This window comes from Plecotus auritus (assembly GCF_963455305.1).
Source record: "Plecotus auritus genome assembly, chromosome: 5".
Lineage (NCBI taxonomy): Eukaryota > Metazoa > Chordata > Mammalia > Chiroptera > Vespertilionidae > Plecotus > Plecotus auritus.
Genome location: NC_137776.1, coordinates 151,645,845 through 151,665,081, shown reverse-complemented (window position 1 = coordinate 151,665,081; position 19,237 = coordinate 151,645,845). Strand labels below are relative to the sequence as shown.

The window sequence follows — 19,237 nt, the reverse complement described above, 5'->3', positions numbered from 1 at the left end:
TGGTTGGGGCTGTGCGAGTCGCCTGCATTGTAGGTGACGACGACGCAGGTGTCCCGCCCCTGGCCACTCGGCGCCTGCGTATGCAGATTAACCCATCATCTTTGTTGGGTTCATTTGCATACTCACTCCTGATTGGCTGGTGGGCATTGCGAAGGTATGGTCAATTTGCATCTTTCTCTTTTATTAGTGTAGATAACATAAAATTTACTATTTTAACCATTTTAAGATTATAGTGATCTAACCATAATCTTACTGTTTTGTAATCATCACTGCTTTTTTTTTTTTTTCATCACAAATAGAAACTCTGTACCCATTGAAAAATAACTCCCCTTCCCCACCCCCTGGTGACCTCTAATTTACTTTCTTTCTCTATGAATTTTCATCTTCTAGATATTGCTTAGAAGTGGAATCATATAATATTTGTCCTCCTCTGTCTGGATTCTTTCACTTGTTTCCAAGGGCATCCTCCTTGTAGCATGTATCAGAACTTTATTCCTTTTTGTGACTGAATAAAATTCCATTTTATCTATATGTCATATTTTGCTTATTCATTCCTGTGTTGGTTGGCACTTGAGTTTCCCCCCTTTTTGGCTGTTGTGAATAATGCTGCGATGGACATTGGTGTACAAGTATCTGAGTCCCTAGTATGTATTGTTGTTCATTCATAATGTTGTGCAGATCTGTGTTCTGGGTTGTGGAAGTGATGAAGGAAAAGAGGTATATGACTGTTTTTTCCCTGATCTCATCTAGTCTCATGATACTGAATATCATCTATATGTGGCTGACTTCTGATTTTTTAAAAAAATCTCCTATCCAGACTACTGTCTTGAACTCTGGACGTATATATCCAACTACTGCCTGTTTAGTCTTTGCAATTGGCCACTAAATATCTCAGTTGGATGCTAACAGACACCTCAAGCTTAATTGGTCAAAAAGTGAACTTCTGCTATTTTCCCCTCAAACCAATTTAGTCCCCACTCTTACCCATATTAGTTGATGGCAACTCCAGTGGCTCAAGACAAAACCCCTCAGGGGTCCTCAAACTATGGCCCGCGGGCCACATGCGGCCCGCCGAGGACATTTATCCGGCCCGCCGGGTGCCGCTGCCTGTCCTGCTTAGCAGCCGACTCGTCCCGGGCCCACAGTGCGCATAGGAATTTGTTCATAGTTTTTTTTTTTTAAACTATAGTCCGGCCCTCCAACGGGTCTGAGGGACAGTGAACTGGCCCCCTGTTTAAAATGTTTGAGGACCCCTGCCTTAGAGTCATTCTGTTGTTGTTGTTGTTGTTGTTGTTAATCCTCACCGGAGGATATTTTTCCATTGGTTTTTAGGGAGAGTGGGAGAAAGAGGGAAAGAGAGAGAAACATCGATGTGAGAGAAACATATTGATCGGTTGCCTCCTGCATGCGCCCTGACCAGGGCCCAGGCCAGGGAGGAGCCTGCAACTGAGGTACATGCCCTTGACTGGAATCAAACCTGGGACCAAACTGGCCAGGGCTAGAGTCATTCTTGACTCATTGCTTTCTTTCACATCCCACATGCAATCTATCAGGGAATCTTAATGATGTTCCTTTGAACATAAATCCCAAATTGGGTCACTTCTCATCCTTTCTCTGCTACCATCCTGCTGTGAGCCACATTATATTTACCTGCCCAACCCTCTTGATTCCCAGATTACTGCACAGCCTTCTAAGTGGTTTCCCCACATCCACTCTTGCCCTTTTACGGTATTTGCAAAACACCGCCTTAAATTGCTCTTCAATCGCAACTTACTACTATCCTCTCACACAGAATAAAACCCGAGGTCTACTGTGGTCTACACAGACTTACATGTTCTGGCTCTGTCACCTCTCTGATCTCATCCCCTGTCACTCTCCCCTTGCTCTCTCTGCTTCAGCCACACTGGCCTTCTTGCTAATGGATCACATCAGTTTAGCGTCTTTGTACTGGTTGTTCTCTCCCTGGGTTACTCTTCCGTCAGATATGCACACAGTTCCTCTGCCACCTCTTTGCTTAAATGTCAGGTTCTCAATGATGCCCATCGTGACTTTCCTACCTAACGTTGCAAACACCTCCCAGTTAGATGCACCTACACATCCATTCCCCCTTACCCTGCTCAGTTTTTTTATCTGGATATACGTATCACTTTTAACATACCATTTAATTCACTTATCAGTTACTCTTTTTTGCTGTTGTCTATCTTCAGTACAGTCCCACAAGGGCAGGGATTTTTTTCTTCTGTTTTGTTCACTAATGGTTCCCAGGGTCCTAGAATACTGCCTGGCAAAAAGAAGGTACTAAATAAATATTTGTTGAATGACTGCATGAATAAATTTTGAGTAAGGGCATGCATGTGAAAATTTTTAACTACGAGTTTTGTAGTTATGGTTTAAAGGAGTTATAATATAGAGAATTGTAAGAAAATAAATGTATTGATTGTCAATTTCATGTTGTAGCTTTTCTTATATTTTAAGTTTCATATGTGCTTTTTTCTCTTCTTTTATCTAAAATTTCAGCTTCAGTTGTAGATGGTCAAAAGGGTATCATTCCTCGAGCTATCCAAGAAATATTTCAAAACACCTCTGAAAATCCTAGCACTGACTTTAAAATAAAAGTTTCTTATATAGAAGTATATAAGGAAGACCTAAGAGATCTTCTAGAATTGGAGACATCTGTGAAGGATCTTCACATCCGAGAAGATGAAAAAGGAAACACAGGTAAAGTAGCCTACTTACTAGATAGCCTTCTTTAGAAACAGATATGGTTTAATTCAGTTTCTGGACACATTCCAAAGAAGCTTTAGGAATACATAGAAGCAAAATGAATTTGTTTTTACTTTAAAATTGAATATCTTATTAACAATATCAGTTAAATTGCCCAGGTGAAAAGTAGAAGTTCAACTGGTAGGCAAGATGATGTTATTAAGTTGTAATTCAAATAATACTTAGTTCCTAAAAATGCCCCATTTCCTTCCACCCCAGACACTGACCTTAAGTGAGACTGAGAAATAATCTAAATTAATTTTTGTGCTTTTTTCTTCCTCTCAGTTACCCCAAGATAGGTGATGGCTTCTCCCTTTGGTGTTCAACCAGGTTGATCTAGAACTCACCTTTGTTCTTTGATTTTTGTCCCAGCATACCTATTGCTTCCTTATTTTTTTTTTTTTTTTTTTAGTGTAGAGAGTTTATGTGTTTGATTCTCCATATTAACATTTACCTGTCCTTTGTTGAGCTTCTCAAGGTCTGATTTTCTGTGTTTAGCAACCATTAATCTCATTAAATATCCATTTGTTTGGAAATAGGAAAAGATTAGAAGGGGAGGGTTAAAATGCAAGTATGTTAAAGAATAATACTTTCTGCTTCTTTTATTTGAAAGGAAAAATATTCAACATAAGATATTTTGAAAACATAAAAAAGTGTAAGGAAGAAAATAAAAGACTATTTTTGATCCCAGAACCCAAAATAGTTTCTCTTATTGTTGTGTTTTCTTTTCTATGTACGTAGAGTTGTGTTTTTCTTTTTAATGTACTTGCAATCCTCTACATATAGTATTACATCTTATTTTTTCACTTAATATTTGTATTGTGAGCATTTTCACATGGTTTTAAATAGTTTTCAGCCTTGTGACTCTTAGTGGTCATGTGGTAATTTGTCTTCTGAATGTATTATAATAATTTATTTAAATATTGTTTCAATGTTGGATATTTAGGCTGTTTCAAAATTTTCACTATCCTATCTAATAAAAGAGTAATATGCAAATTGACCATCACTCCAACACACAAGATGGCCACCCCCGTGTGGTCAAAGATGGCCACCTCCATGTGGACACAAGATGGTCGCCACAAGATGGCCGGCAGGGGAGGGCAGTTGGGAGGGACCAGGTCTGCAAGGGAGGGCAGTTGGGGGGCGATCAGGCCTGCAGGGGAGGGCAGTTAGGGGTGACCAGGCCTGCAGAGGACAGTTTGGGGGGACCCAGACCAGCAGGGGAGGACAGTTGGGGGGGGACCAGGCCTGCAGGGGAGGGCAGTTGGGGGAGGACCAGGCCATCAGGGGAGAGCAGTTAGGGGTGACTGGGCCGGCAGGGGAGGGCAGTTGGGGGGTACCGGGCCTGCAGGGGGAGGTAAGTTAGGGGCGACCAGGCTGGCAGGGGAGGGCAGTTATGGATGACCAGGCCAGCAGGGGAGGGCAGTTAGGGGCAATTGGGCCGGCAGGAGAGCAGTTAGGCGTTGATCAGGCTGGCAGGGGAGTGGTTAGGAGGTGATCAGGCTGACGGGCAGAAGCAGTTAGGGGCAATCAGGCAGGCAGGCAGGCGAGTGGTTGGGAGCCAGCAGTCCTGGTTTGTGAGAGGAATGTCCAACTTCCTGTTTAGGCTCAGTCCCACCAGGATCAGGCCTAAACGGGCAGTTGGACATCCCTCGAGGGGTCCCAGATTGGAGAGAGTGCAGGCTGGGCTGAGGGACACACCTCCCCCCCCCCACCCCGCCCCGGTCTGGACAAATTTTGTGTACCGGGCCTCTAATTATTAATAACAAGTGACTGTTCTTGGATGTCTTCCTCTCCTAGAAAACACATGTAGTAGAACCTTCCGGGAGATAAAGGGTCCTGGTGATGGAGTCACTTCTTGGGGGAATTTCTTAGCAGCTAGGAAAGTAAGATGGCTATAGTCATTCAAACAGCAGCCTGTAGGGGGCAGTAAAGCTTGTCTTCTTAGAGACTCTGTCCTGGCAGCCCTGGCATTCCTGGACATTTGAAGAAATTTTGTTTGTTTTTTTTTTTTTTTATTTTTTATTTTTTTTTAAATATATTTTATTGATATTTCACAGAGAGGAAGGGAGAGGGATAGAGAGCTAGAAACATCGATGAGAGAGAAACATCGATCAGCTGCCTCCTGCACACCTCCCACTGGGGATGTGCCCGCAACCAAGGTACATGCCCTTGACCGGAATCGAACCCGGGACCCTTCAGTCCGCAGGCCGACGCTCTATCCACTGAGCCAAACCGGTTTCGGCAAATTTTGTTTGTTTTTAGAAAGCATACATAATAGTTTATGAAATTACTAGAGGCCTGGTGCATGAATAGTTCATGGGTGGGGGTCTGGCCACCCACCCCCACTGGGGGGGGCGATCGGGGGTGTTGCCAGCAGGGAGAGGGGGGAGGGAGTTATTAGTGTCAAAGATCTTTGCAGGGTGTATACAGGTTTGCTGTTGGCTTTCCGATGAGTTGAAGCTTCAAAGGCGCTTTAGAGTCAGGGACTTACAGCTTCCGTTTCTAAGCCTCTCTCTAGACAGGTAATGCGGTTTAGTTCCCTGCTGACAAACCCTCTAAAGAGAGCCCGTGGTGTGATGTGGCTGCCCTCTTTGGTAGTAAGCATTGGAGAGAGAATGCAGGGAGATGGTGGTTGTGCTGGGCACCTCTCCTGGACACCTGACTGATGGTCCAGACCGTGAGCTGTTTTCCTCCTGATCACTTGTCATTCAGATTCCTGGTCTATGATGGCTGGAGAGTGTTTACTTACTTAGAATCACTGAAGGTCACACTTCAGTGATGGGGTGGGGGTGGGGAGGGGTGCCGATTGGGGGTGGAGTTGGCAGAGGGGAGGGGCTATGGGCGGTTGGCTGGCTGGCTCTGCCCCCAATCTGGCTGGTTGGCTGCCACAGTGCTCGTCATAGCCACCAGTCATTCTGGTCGTTCCGCTGCCGTTTGGTCCCTTGGCTTTTATAGATTAGATAATTCAATATAGTTATTTTTTTTCTGGACAGGATTCAGACTGGTGTTTTGAGCTTTTGTATCATGAAATATATTTACTGAATATTTTTATCTTTTATTAAAAATTACAAAAATAATACATTTATTTTAAAATCATCACACAATATGGAAGGGTACATTGTCACTCCTGATAAACTTAATGATCAAAATATTCTATGACTGATATCAATCCTGCAAAAATTTTGGAAGGATGTAACAAATTGTGTTAAGACAAAATGCCAATTATCTTACATAATGTCTTACAACATGCATTTGTTTGACATATTTATTGAGTCCTTTGTGTGAAGCAGTGGTTGGTATCCAACCTGGAAGTTGCACAATTAGCATCACCTTTGAAGCTTTTTAAAAAGTATTGGTGCCCAGCTGGTGTTGCTCAGTGGTTGAGTGTCAACCTATGAACCAGGAAGTCACTAAAATTTCTTCCTGGTCAGGGCACATACCTGGTTGCAGGCTTGATTCCCAGTGTGGGGCATGTAGGAGGCAGCCGATAAATGATTCTCTCTCATCATTGATGTTTCTATCTCTCCCTCTCCTTTCCTCTCTGAAAGCAATAAAAATATATTTTTTTAAAGTACTGGTTTCTGTGCCTAACTTTTCAGAAATTCTAATGAATTAGTCTGGGATGGGACCTGGGCACAGGTACTTTCTTTTTTTTTTTTTTTTTAATATATTTTATTGATTTTTTACAGAGAGGAAGGGAGAAGGATAGAGAGTTAGAAACATCGATGAGAGAGAAACATAGATCAGCTGCCTCCTGCACACCCCCTACTGGGGACGTGCCCACAACCAAGGTACATGCCCTTGACTGGAATCGAACCTGGGACCTTTCAGTCCGCAGGCTGACGCTCTATCCACTGAGCCAAACCGGTTTCGGCGGTGCTTTCTTTTTTATAAAGCTCCCTCCCAGGTGATTTGCAGCTGGGCTTGAGAACCTTAGCTAGTCCTAAGCTATATCTAAACATTAGAAAAGTTATATAAAATTTATGCTATGATTTATAGTTATCATATTTTATAATTGCTGATATTTTAGCACTGTCTGTAGTACAGGTACTTTAGAACTTTAAATGAACCAGGTTGTTAAAAAAGGTGGCATGATGGAAATAATATAAGCAAAATGATTATTTTTCAAAGAAACAGGCATGATGGGATCTGATTAAAAAGGAAGTATACCATTGTAATTTGAGCTCAGAATTAGGAGCTTTACTGCTTTGATTCAAATCTGAAATTTGCCTACTCTTTTTTTAAAATTTTGGGTATAAACATAATGTTGGTAAAAGTAAGCTTAGGTTACTTGTTGGTTCTTATTCTGTTGTTGAAATAGAAATTTTCTGCTTGTTTTGAATTGCCATTTCATTTGTTTACCTTGCACTCTGATATTATGTAGGGCACACCTGCTTTTAAAATGAATAACTTTACTTACACTAAAATTTTCATCTGTCATTAGATGTGATTCCACAATATAAAAAACCCTTAAACCTAAGGAGAGCTTGAATAGTAACAAAATTCAGGAGAAACTATTTTTAAAAAATGAATCTATTACTAATTAATTATTTGTTTTTTAATCCTCACTCAAGGATATATTTATTGATTTTAGAGAGAGAGGAAGGGAGAGAAAGAAACATTGATGTGAGAGAGAAACATCAATCCATTGCCTCCCTTCTCACCCTGACCAGGGACTGAACCCAAAACCTAGGTATGTGTCCTGACCAGCAACTGAACCTGCACCCTTTTGGTGTATGGGACTACACTCCAACCAACTGAGCCACCTGGCCAGGGCTGATTAATTCTTTTGAATTATATATTTAATTAATTTATTATTTTTAAAATAATCCATTAGGTTCTCCAAATCAAATACTAAAATCAAGAGTTTTTCTCTTGCCGAAACCGGTTTGGCTCAGTGGATAGAGCGTCAGCCTGTGGACTGAAAGGTCCCAGGTTCGATTCCGGTCAAGGGCACGTACCTTGGTTGCGGGCAAATCCCCAGTGGGAGGTGTGCAGGAGGCAGCTGATCGATGTTTCTCTCTCATCGATGTTTCTAACTCTCTATCCCTCTCCCTTCCTCTCTGTAAAAAATCAATAAAATATATTAAAAAAAAAAAAGAGTTTTTCTCTTGTTAGCTGTTTTAAAGAATTGAGCATAATGTGTGACTGCAGAGAAACCAGATCGTTAAAAATTATGTAAAGTATTATATCTTTTAGAATTTAAACATCAAAATGAGCACTCTTTGTAAAATGTTCCTTTGGGACATTCTCTAAAATTAATTAATGTTGCTGCTGTTACTATTGTTTGAAATACTATTGATTTTTAAAAAAATCTTCATCTGAGGATATTTTTCCTTTGATTTTTAGAGATGGAGGAAGAGAGAGGGAGAGACAGAGAGAAACATCGATGTGAGAGAGACATACCGACTGGTTACCTTCCGAATGCCCCCCATCAGGGCCCTGGGAGCCTTCAACCAAGGCACATGCCCTTGACCGGAATCAAACCCAGGACCCTTCAGCTCACAGGCTGATGCCCTATCCACTGAGCCAAACCAGCTAGGGCACTGTTGATTTTTTTAAAGGGAATATCTTAGCTGGGCAGTCTAGCAAATAACTGTTATGTGGTTAATTTGACTGTACTGGATTTTGATTAAAACTTGATTTAAAAACTTGCTGTTTTAAGTGATTGTCGGGGCCAAGGAATGCCAGGTGGAGAGTGCAGATGAAGTGATGAGCCTCCTGGAGATGGGAAATGCAGCCAGGCATACAGGTACCACCCAAATGAATGAGCACTCCAGTAGATCACATGCAATTTTTACAATCAGCATTTGTCAAGTTGAAAAAAATACAGAGGCAGCTATCGATGGATCGTGGTCTTCCCGTCGGCATATTGTCTCAAAGTTCCACTTTGTGGATTTGGCTGGATCAGAAAGAGTAACGAAAACAGGGAATACTGGCGAACGGTTCAAAGAATCCATTCAGATCAACAGTGGGTTGCTGGCTTTAGGAAATGTAATAAGTGCTCTTGGGGACCCACGCAGAAAGAGTTCACATATTCCATATAGGGATGCTAAAATTACCCGGCTTCTGAAAGATTCCCTGGGAGGCACTGCCAAGACTGTCATGATCACTTGTGTCAGCCCATCTTCCTTGAATTTTGACGAATCCTTAAATTCTCTCAAATATGCCAATAGAGCACGCAACATCAGGAACAAACCCACCTTAAACTTCAGCCCCGAGTCAGACCGGATGGATGAAATGGAATTTGAGATTAAGTTGCTTCGAGAAGCTTTGCAAAGTCAGCGGGCTAATAATATTAGCCAAACCAGCCAGATCCATCGAGAGGGGACTCCTGATAACAGGATCCTTTCTCTTGAGGAACAAGTAGCTCAGCTCCAAGGAGAATGTCTGGGTTACCAACATTGTATAGAGGAAGCCTTCACCCTCCTGGTGGAGTTAAAAGATACTGTCAGTCTAAACCAAAATCAGCAACAGAAGCTGCAGGAGTGGTTTAACATGACCCAGGAGGTCAGGAAGGCGATTCCCAGCTCATTCAGAGGAAGCCAAGGCATTGGAAACCTGGAAGAAGGAAAACAGCATATTAGAGTTAACCAACTGAAGCGAGAGCTGAAGAAATGCCAGGTACATAGACACTGCTTTTATAAAATAATGTGTTTAAGGACTAAATTTATTTGGGGCAAGTAAAAGTCGCTGTAGAATGTCAGAAAAGTTTTAAAAGGATTATAGGTAAAATCTCATTTGCCTTTGCTCTGTTTCTCCCTTTTCCTATTCTTTCTCCTCATATTCATACCTTTCCTGGCTCCTCCTTTTTTCTCCTGTAAAACCTATTTTAAGTTGTTATGTTTATTAAGTACAATCTTGTGGACCTGGTCATTAAATTTAGAGGATGGAAAGAAATAGTTTCAGAAACAGCCCTACCCGGTTTGGCTCGGTGGATAGAGCATCGGCCTGAAGGGTCCCAGGTTCGATTCTGGTCAAGGACATGTACCTTGCTTGCGGGCACATCCCCAGTAGGGGGTGTGCAGGAAGCAGCTGATCGATGTTTCTAACTCTCTATCCCTCTCCCTTCCTCTCTGTAAAAAAATCAATTAAATATATTTAAAAAAAAAAAAGAAATAGTTTAAGAAACAAAATTAAGTTATACTTTAACTGAGTTTTATCCCTCTATAGTCAGTGGTTCTTGAAAGAAAAAATACTTCATCCCTTGAATTTGGAGTACGATTTTTTTTTAAAGAAGCAAAATCATCATATTTGGTAATATTTAAGAAATGTAGATATGTGCATGTATGTGTTATATGTATTGCATTTACATTGAGTTTAGAATTACATTTCCCCACTTTTCATTAAAAAAACATTTATTGAGTAAAGATTGTGTCATAGGAGAGGTAATAAATAGCAAGACATGTGGAGTTTGCAGTTTGGTGGGCAAATAGATGTTTTGCCAGATTTTTAAAGTAGGAAAACATAGTTAAAATGTAAAAATAGTTTAAAACATAGCTGTCTAGTTAGAAATCTTTTCTCAATACCTTTTTATATGTATTGGGAAAAAGCCAGTTATATATTCTTTATTATAGCAGTCATTGAAATTTTGTTCACAGGTTTCTTTTTATTATTATTTTTTATTGATTTGAGAGAAAGAGAAACATTGATGAAAGAGATACATTGATTAGTTGCCTCCTATACACCCCCTGACTGGAATCGAACCCGCAACCTAGGTATGTGCCCTGACCGGGAATTGAACCCACGACCCTCTGGTGCATGGCATGATGCTCCAACCATTTGAGCCACACAGGCTAGGGCTGTTTGCAGGTTTCTTAAAATCAAGTTCCACCATTGTATCTATTGATATTTACCATATTAGAATTAAAACAAAAAAAATAATTATTAATTTATTAAAAAAATAACAATAATCTGATTACATGATAATATATAGACTATTTTTCATGAACAATAATATTTCCAGAAACCAAAAAATTAATAAGTGAAATTGTTTTACATTTTTTGCACATCTCTTTAATATCTGGCTTAATAGAACACAGGTAAATTTTCATATCTGCTTCAGCATTCAGTTTGTCACAATATGTTGTTTTAGTTGAAATATATGAAGAAAATCCAGCATCATATAGATTTGTAATTAGAAGGAGAGAATATTTAATGCCTTTTTTAGATAATTGTGGATATTCTTTGAAATCACACTCAAACTCAACAAGTAGAAATTTCCTAAAGATTACTTGCAATGTCGGATTTGAAACTATTTTATTACATTAAGATTTGTACATTAGAATTCAGAAGATGGCGGCTGATAGGACAGCAGGGAGAGAGAGTGACAGTAAAGAAGCGAGAGGAGCATGTGGGGAAGTATGTGGTGTGTGCATGGGTGAGTGAGGGACAGATAGATATCTCAGGAATACCAGGGACTGGCAGATTGGGCTCGTCTGGATGGGGAGCCCTTGCTACCGCCTTGGGCACCCCAACTCTGGTTTGGCTTTGGTGCGGAAAGCACACCATCTTGTAGAGGGGAGCAAAGGAGGCCAGGAGTGCTGCCTCACCAACATCCGGACTGACCTTGGGCAGCACCCCCGGACCTGGGCAGGGAGCCGCTTGCCAGCTATAACCCGCGTGGAACCACCACCGTGCCCCAGCAGTGAGCAACACGGTACTGCGACGTGGGTCCCCGATGACTTCTGTGGGAGCGCATCAGACAGACCTCCGGAGCTGAGTCTCCTAACCAGAGCCCAAACCCAGCGTCCCAGGATCCCACGCTTCAGGTCCTCGCGCTGTGAGTGCAAGCTACGGGTTCCCCACTCCCCGCTCCATCCCTGATACCAATACAGAACCTCAGCCCAGTGTATCCTACACCCCTGCCCAGACGGAACCCTAGCTAGGTGAGCGCCCTGCCCCTGACACTGACTGAGCATGCTCCACAGCCAGCTTAGAGCCCTCACAGGGCACAGGGTGAGGGCCCCGCCCCTTGTGCAGACTGAGCATGCTCTGCCACCAGTTTTGCGCTCTTCCGCCAACTTAGGCAAATCCTGCACAGGGCCAGCACCCTGCCTCTGGCACAGCCTGAGTGCTCAATGCCACCAGCTTTGCTCCCCCGCCTCCATCTTAGGCAGAGCCCTTGCAGGGTGAGCATCCTGCCTCTGGCACAGACTGAGGCACCCAGCCACCAGCATAGGAAGAGCCCTTCAGGGCAGGCGCCCAGGCCCCGGCATAGACTCAGTGGCTCCACCGCCAGCACAGACAGACCCTTTGGCTGGGACACACCCCACTCCACAGACAGCTGCAGCCCAGAGTGGGCTAGCATCTGGCTGAGACAGAACCTTGAGCCAGTGTGTGCTCTGCCACCAGCACAGACAGAGCCTTCTGCTAGTGTACACCCTGTCCCCAGGACAGACAGAGCCGTCACCTGGCGCACGCCCTACCCACAGCCCAGGTCAGAGCTACTGGCACGACTTGGTGTGCCAAATCACAGGTCACAGGTCCACACTGCAAGTGCCCTGCCAGAGGGACCTATGGTAACATCCTGCCTTAGGGGCTAAAGGAGCACAGTGAACTGCATGCCAGAGGGCTCTGGGCTCTCACAGAGAGTCACACACTAGGGGTACTGGGCACCCGCCCCCACCAACCTGGAGAAACGGATAATTGAGGGACCACAACTGTGAGAGAAGGGGATACAACTCAGAGCAGGGACAGAAAAGGTGTGAAACTCAAGGGAGACCCAGCTCCTGGGGCTAGCGAGTCCACAGCCATTGCACTGTGAGGGGCCTCAACCCCTTAGACACCAAGCAGGTAGCCCAGGGCCAGAAAGAAACAGCAAAAATGGGGAGACAGAAAAAACCAATATGGCGACATAGGTAAACACCTGAACTTGCTGCCATGCATAATCACATTAAAACTACAGCTAAAACACAAAATGAATATCATCCAGAACCACGGGAAGGCTGGCTGAGTGGAAATTCTACAACTAGAAGGAAAGAGAAAAGCGCATTGAATCCGTAGGAGGTGCGGAAGTGAAGTGTGGAGGTACAGAGGCGCACTCGAAAGGGGCTGGCTGCTGGGTACGCTGTTGTCTTCTTGAATCTGAAGGGAGATACAAGCTCCCGATTGCTCTGAACTCCAGTTCCAGGCGAGATTCTGGGGACCCAGACTCATACGGGGAGAAACTGGACTGTCTGGCATCAGGGCAGAACACGAGGGCGGCTTTCTCTCAGAGGTGCTTGCAGCAATCATTGTTTCTGCACTGTGCCGCAGGACACAGAGACCCGGGGTCCTCTTTGGGGCAGGGTTGATGGGAAGCCATTGCTGTTTGCTTCGTCCCGTGATTCCCTGAGACCATGCCCCACTCAATTTACAACCCCACCCAAGCTGTGTGCAGAGGCTTTTGCATATGAATGGCCTGGCCTTTTTCCGCCTAAAAACCTGTCAAACTGCAGCTGGGTCAGAGAGCCCCAGAGCCTCCAAAAGAAGGCCCAAGGCTGGACAGCAGCTTGCATTGCTTCACATCTGGGCCTCATCTGGGCACCTCCAAGTCCCAAACAAAGAGGAGGAATCTGAAGATCTCACTGTAGCTCCTATTGGGTGGCCTCAGGCAATGGCTGACTTTGCACCTCCTTTGAGATCCCAGTGGTCAGAGTGAGACCATCCAGATTACAACTCTTCACATCCATAAGACACATACTCGGGTCAGACTCAGTGAGCGCCGAAGCCCCACAGAAGCAAGTCCTGCCCCATAAGGGTGTCTCCAGCACAGAAGTTCTCCCATTGTAGACACAACTGGTCCTCAACAGCCAGTTGGCTTGCCAGTGATACCAACAACAATCAAGGCTTAACTACAACAAGACTTTGCACACAGCCCACAAAATGGTGCACCAAGAGTGTCCACCTCAGGTAACTGGGGAGGCTGAGACACTGGGCGCTATAGGACACCTAGCACACTAAGCCACTCTATCAACACAGGGAAGCAGCCAAAATGCGGAGACAAAGAAACAGGTCACAAATGAAAGAAATGGAGGAAAGCAAACTGAATATAGAGTTCAAAACCACAGTTATAAGGTTACTCAATAATCTTCTAGAGACCTCTGAGAAATTTAGTGAGATCCTCAAAGATAGGAAAAGGGCCAATTAGAAATTAAGCATCACTGACTGAAATAAAGAATAATATACAGAGATCCAACAGCAGACTAGAGAATCCCAAATATCAAGTCAAAGATTTGAAATACAAAGAAGCAAAAAACACTCAACCAGAAAAGCAAAGAAAAAAGAATCCAAAAATATGAAGATAGTGCAAGGAGCCTCTGGGACAACTTCAAGTGTCCCAATATCCGAATTATAGGGGTACCAGAAGGAGAGAGAAAGCAAGATATTTAAAACCTATTTGAAGAAATGACAGAAAACTTCCCCCACCTGGTGAAAGAAATAGACTTACAAGTCCAGGAAGTGCACAGAACCCCAAACAAGAGGAATCCAAAGAGGACCACACCAAGACACATCATAATTAAAATGCCAAGGGCAAAAGACAAAGAGAGAATCTTGGAAGCAGCAAGAGAAAAACAGTTAGTTACCTACAAGGGAGCACCCATACGATTGTCAGTTGATTTCTCAACAGAAACTATGCAGGCCAGACAGGAATGGCAAAAAATATTCAAAGTGATGAATAGCAAGAACCTACAACCAATATTACTCTACCCAGCAAAGCTATCATTTAGAATTGAAGGTCAGATAAAGAGCTTCACAAATAAGAACAACTAAAGGAGTTCATCACCACCAAACCAGTATTATATGAAATGCTGAAGGGTATTCTTTAAGAAGAGGAAGAAGAAGAAAAAGGTAAAGATAAAAATTATGAACAACAAAGTGACAACAAATACATATCAACAGGTGAATCTAAAAAGCAAGTAAATAAAAAATCTGACAAACAGAACAAACTGGTGAACAGAATAGAATCAGGGGCAAAGAAAGGGAGTGGACTGACCATTCTTGGGGGGAAGGGGGTGAGGGGGGTGTGGGAAGAGACTGGACAAAAATCGTACACCTATGGACGAGGACAGTGAGGGGGCGTAAGGGCAGGGAGTGTGGTGGGAACCAGGTGGAGGGGAGCTACGGGGGAAAAAGAGGAACAACTAATAATGTGAACAATAAAGATTTATTTTAAAAAATGGGGAGACAAAAAAACCCCAAAGGAAAGAAAAAGAGGAATCACCAGAAGAGGAATTAAATGAAACTGAGGCATGCAATTTGTTAGAAAAAGAATTCAGAGTACGGGACATACAATTTATAAACCGGATGGATGAGAAAATCAACAACCTATGTAAGAATCAGGAAGAAATAAAGAGTGATATAGCTACAATAAAAACCTCAATGGAAGCTTTCAACAGTAGACTGGGAGAAGCGGAGGACAGAATTAATGAATTAGAAGACAGGAAAGCAAAACACACCCAATCTGAACTGCAATTGGAGAAAAAAATCAAAAGGCAGGAGGAGAGCCTAAGGGAGCTTTGGAACAAAATGAAACAAAGCAACTTGTGTATAATGGGGTGCCAAAAAGACAGGAAAAGGAGGAAAGGTTAGAAAACCTATTTGAAGATATAATGTCAGAAAACTTCCCTGATTTGGGGAAGAAAAAAATTATGTAAGCACAGAGAGTCCCAAATAAGATGAACCCTAAAAGACCCACACCAAGACACGTCATAATTACGATAGCTAATGTTAAGGAAAAAGAGAGAACCTTAAAAGGGTACAAGAGAGAAACAGGAAGTTACAAGGGATCTCCCATTATATTATCAAATGATTTCTCAACATCAGGCCAGAAAGGAATGAAAGGAAGTATACAAAGTGATGCAAAGCAAGGGACTGAATCCAAGAATTACTCTATCCAGCAAGGCTATCATTTCAAAATTGAAGGGAAAATAAGAAGCTTCACAGATTAAAAAAAAGGCTAAGGGAGTTTATCAACACCAAACCAGCAATGCAAGAAATGCTAAAGGGACTGGTGTAAAAAGAAGAAATAAAAAGGGAAGAAGGAACACAGGCACAAAAAAATAAAAATGGTGCCGAAACCAGTTTGGCTCAGTGGATAGAGCGTCAGCCTGTGGACTGAAAGGTCCCAGGTTCGATTCCGGTCAGGGCACGTACCTTGGTTGTGGGCACATCCCCAGTAGGGGGTGTGCAGGAGGCATCTGATCGATGTTTCTCTCTCATCAATGTTTCTAACTCTCTATCCCTCTCCCTTCCTTTCTGTAAAAAATCAATAAAATATATTTAAAAAAAATAAAAATTGCTACAAACAAGTACCTAACAATAATAACTTTAAATGTAAATGGACTAAATGCTCCAATCAAAAGATATCGAGTGACTGAGTGGATAAGAAAACACGACCCACCCCAAATAGCTGCAGCAATCCTCAGAAAGAAGAACAAAGTAGGAGGGATCTCAATACCACATATCAAGTTGGATTACAAAGCCACCCTTCTCAAAACTGCCTGGTACTGGCACAAGAACAGTCATATAGATCAATGGAATAGAATAGAGAATCCAGAAATCGACACAAACCACTATGCTCAATTAATATTTGACAAAGGAGGCATGAACATACAATGGAGTCAAGACAGTCTCTTCAACAAATGGTGTTGGGAAAATTGGACAGATACATGCAAAAAAGTGAAACTAGACCACCAATTTACACCATACACAAAAACAAACTAAAAATGGATAAAGGACTTAAATGTAAGACAGAAAACCATAAAAATATTAGAGGAATCAACAGGCAGCAAAATCTCAGACATATGCCAAAGCAATTTTTTTACCAATACAGCTCCTAGAGCAATGGAAACTAAAGAGAAAATAAACAAATGGGACTACATCAAAATAAAAAGCTTTTTCACAGCAAAAGAAACCATCAGCAAAACAACAAGAAAGCCCACTGCATGGGAGAACATATTTGTCAGTGTTATTTCCGATAAGGGTTTAATCTCCAATATTTACAGGGAACTCATACAACTTAACAAAAGGAAGGTAAACAACTCAATCAAAAAATGGGCAACGTACCTAAATAGATACTTTTCAAAAGAGGACATAAGGAAGGCCAAGAGACATAGGAAAACATGTTCAAAGTCACTAATCACCTGAGAGATGCAAATCAAAATGACATTAAGGTACCATGTCACATCTGTCAGATTGGCTATTGTCAACAAATGAACAAACGACAAGTGCTGGTGTGGATGTGGAGAAAAAGGAACCCTCGTGCACTGCTGGTGGGAATGCACACCGGTGCAGCCACTGTGGAGAACAGTATGGAGTTTCCTCAAAAAACTAAAAATGGAACTTCCATTTGACCCAGTGATCCCACTTCTAGGAATATATCCCAAGAAACTAGAAACACCATCAGGATATGTGCACCCCTATGTTCATAGCAGCACAATTTATCATAGCTAAGATTTGGAAACAGCCTAAGTGCACATCAACAGGTGAGTGGATTAAAAACTGTGGTAAAAGGGGAACCAAGATGGCGGCATAGATAAACACCTGAACTTGCTGTCTCACACAACCACATCAAAACTACAACTAAAAGAAAAAACAGATATTATCCAGAACCACAGGAAGGCTGGCTGAGAGGAAGTTCTACAACAAGAAGTAAGAGAAAAGCACATCAAGACTGGTAGGAGGTCCAGAAGTGCAGAAGAGTGAAGGTATGGAGGCGCGCACGGAAACGGGCTGGAAACTGAGTACGCTGTGGTCTTTTTCATTTTTTTTAATGTATTTTATTGACATTTTACAGAGAGGAAGGGAGAGGGATAGAGAGCTAGAAACATCGATGAGAGAGAAACATCAATCAGCTGCCTCCTGCACACCTCCCACCAGGGAGGTGCCCGCAACCAAGGTACATGCCCTTGACCGGAATCGAACCCGGGACCTTCAGTCCGCAGGCCGACTCTCTATCCACTGAGCCAAACTGGTTTCGGCATGTGGTCTTTTTCAATGCAAAGGGAGATACTAGCTCCCGACTGCTCTGAATTCCAGTACCAGGTGAGACTCTTGGGACCCAGATTCATTCGGGGAGAAACTGGACTGTTTGGCATCGGGCTGGAACACGAGGGCGGCTTTCTCTCAGAGGTGGTTGCAGCGTTCATTGTTCCTGCACGGGCCCGAGGGACAGAGAGACCCGGGAGCCTCTTTGGGGCAGGGCTGATGGGAAGCCATTGCTGTTTTCTCAGCCCTGTGATTCCCTGAGACCATGCCCCACTCAATTTACAACCCCACCCAAGATGAGTGCAGAGGCGTTTGCATATGAATGGCCTGGCCTTTTGCAGCCTAACCTAACAAACTGCAGCTGGGTCAAGGAACCCCAAAGCTTCCAAAAGACTGCCTAAGGCCCATCATCAGCCTGCATTGCTTCACAGCTGTGCCTCCTCTGGGCACCTCCAAACCCCAAACTAAGGAGGAAACTGCAGATCTCTCTGTAGCTCCTGTTGGGTAGCCTCAGGCAGGGGTTGACTTACCACCTCCTTGGAGATCCAAGAGCCAGTGCACCCAGTGGTCAAAGTGAGACCACACCAGATTACAACTCTTCAGATCCATAAGAGACACACTCAGGGGGCAGACTCAGTGAGCACCAAAGCCCCACTGAAGCAAGTCCGCCCCATAAGGGTGTCTCCAACACAACAGTTCTCCCATTGTAGACACAACTGGTCCTCACAGCCAATTGTTCTGGAGGTCAATTCCGCCTAGTGATATCAACAGCAATCAAGGCTTAACTACAACAAGACTGTGCACACAGCCCACAAAAGGGTGCACCAAGAGTGTCCACCTCACGTGACGGGAGGCTGGGCCACTGGGCCCTATAGGACACCTAGCATACAAAGCCACCCTATCAACACAGGGAAGCAGCCAAAATGCGGAGACAAACAGGTCATAAATGAAAGAAATGGAGGAAAGCAAACTGGATATAAAGTTCAAAAGCACAGTTATAAGGTTACTCGAGAACCTTCTAGAGACCTCCAAGAAATTTAGTGAGATCCTCAAGGATATGAAAAAGGACCAATTAGAAATTAAGCATACACTGACTGAAATAAAAAATAATATACAGAGATCCATCAGCAGACTAGAGAATCCCAAGAATCAAGTCAAAGATTTGAAATACAAAGAAGCAAAAAACACCCAACGGGGAAACCAAAAAGAAAAAGAATACAAAAATATGAAGATAGTGCAAGGAGCCTCTGGAACAACTTCAAGTGTCCCAACATCCGAATTATAGGGGTACCAGAAGAAGAGAGAAAGCAAGATATTGAAAACCTATTTGAAGAAATGATGACAGAAAACTTCCCCAACCTGGTGAAAGAAATAGACTTACAAGTCCAGGAAGTGCACAGAACCCCAAACAAGAGGAATCCAAAGAGGACCACACCAAGACACATCATAATTAAAATGCCAAGAGCAAAAGACAAAGAATCTTAAAAACAGCAAGAGGAAA

The 19,237-nt window shown here is 43.0% G+C and overlaps 1 protein-coding gene across 2 annotated transcripts in view; it reads left to right on the top strand.

Moving 5' to 3' along the window:
* QNG1 (Q-nucleotide N-glycosylase 1) overlaps nucleotides 1-19,237 on the top strand; it is a gene marked incomplete at its 5' end in the record, with an annotated part of 112,945 nt that overhangs the window by 27,501 nt on the left and 66,207 nt on the right. For both annotated transcript variants that reach the window (XM_080668370.1, XM_080668371.1), the window contains 2 exons: nucleotides 2,518-2,718; nucleotides 8,432-9,390. In XM_080668370.1, the coding sequence (XP_080524496.1) occupies nucleotides 2,518-2,718; nucleotides 8,432-9,390 (1,160 nt within the window). The remainder of the gene's footprint in view (nucleotides 1-2,517; nucleotides 2,719-8,431; nucleotides 9,391-19,237) is intronic.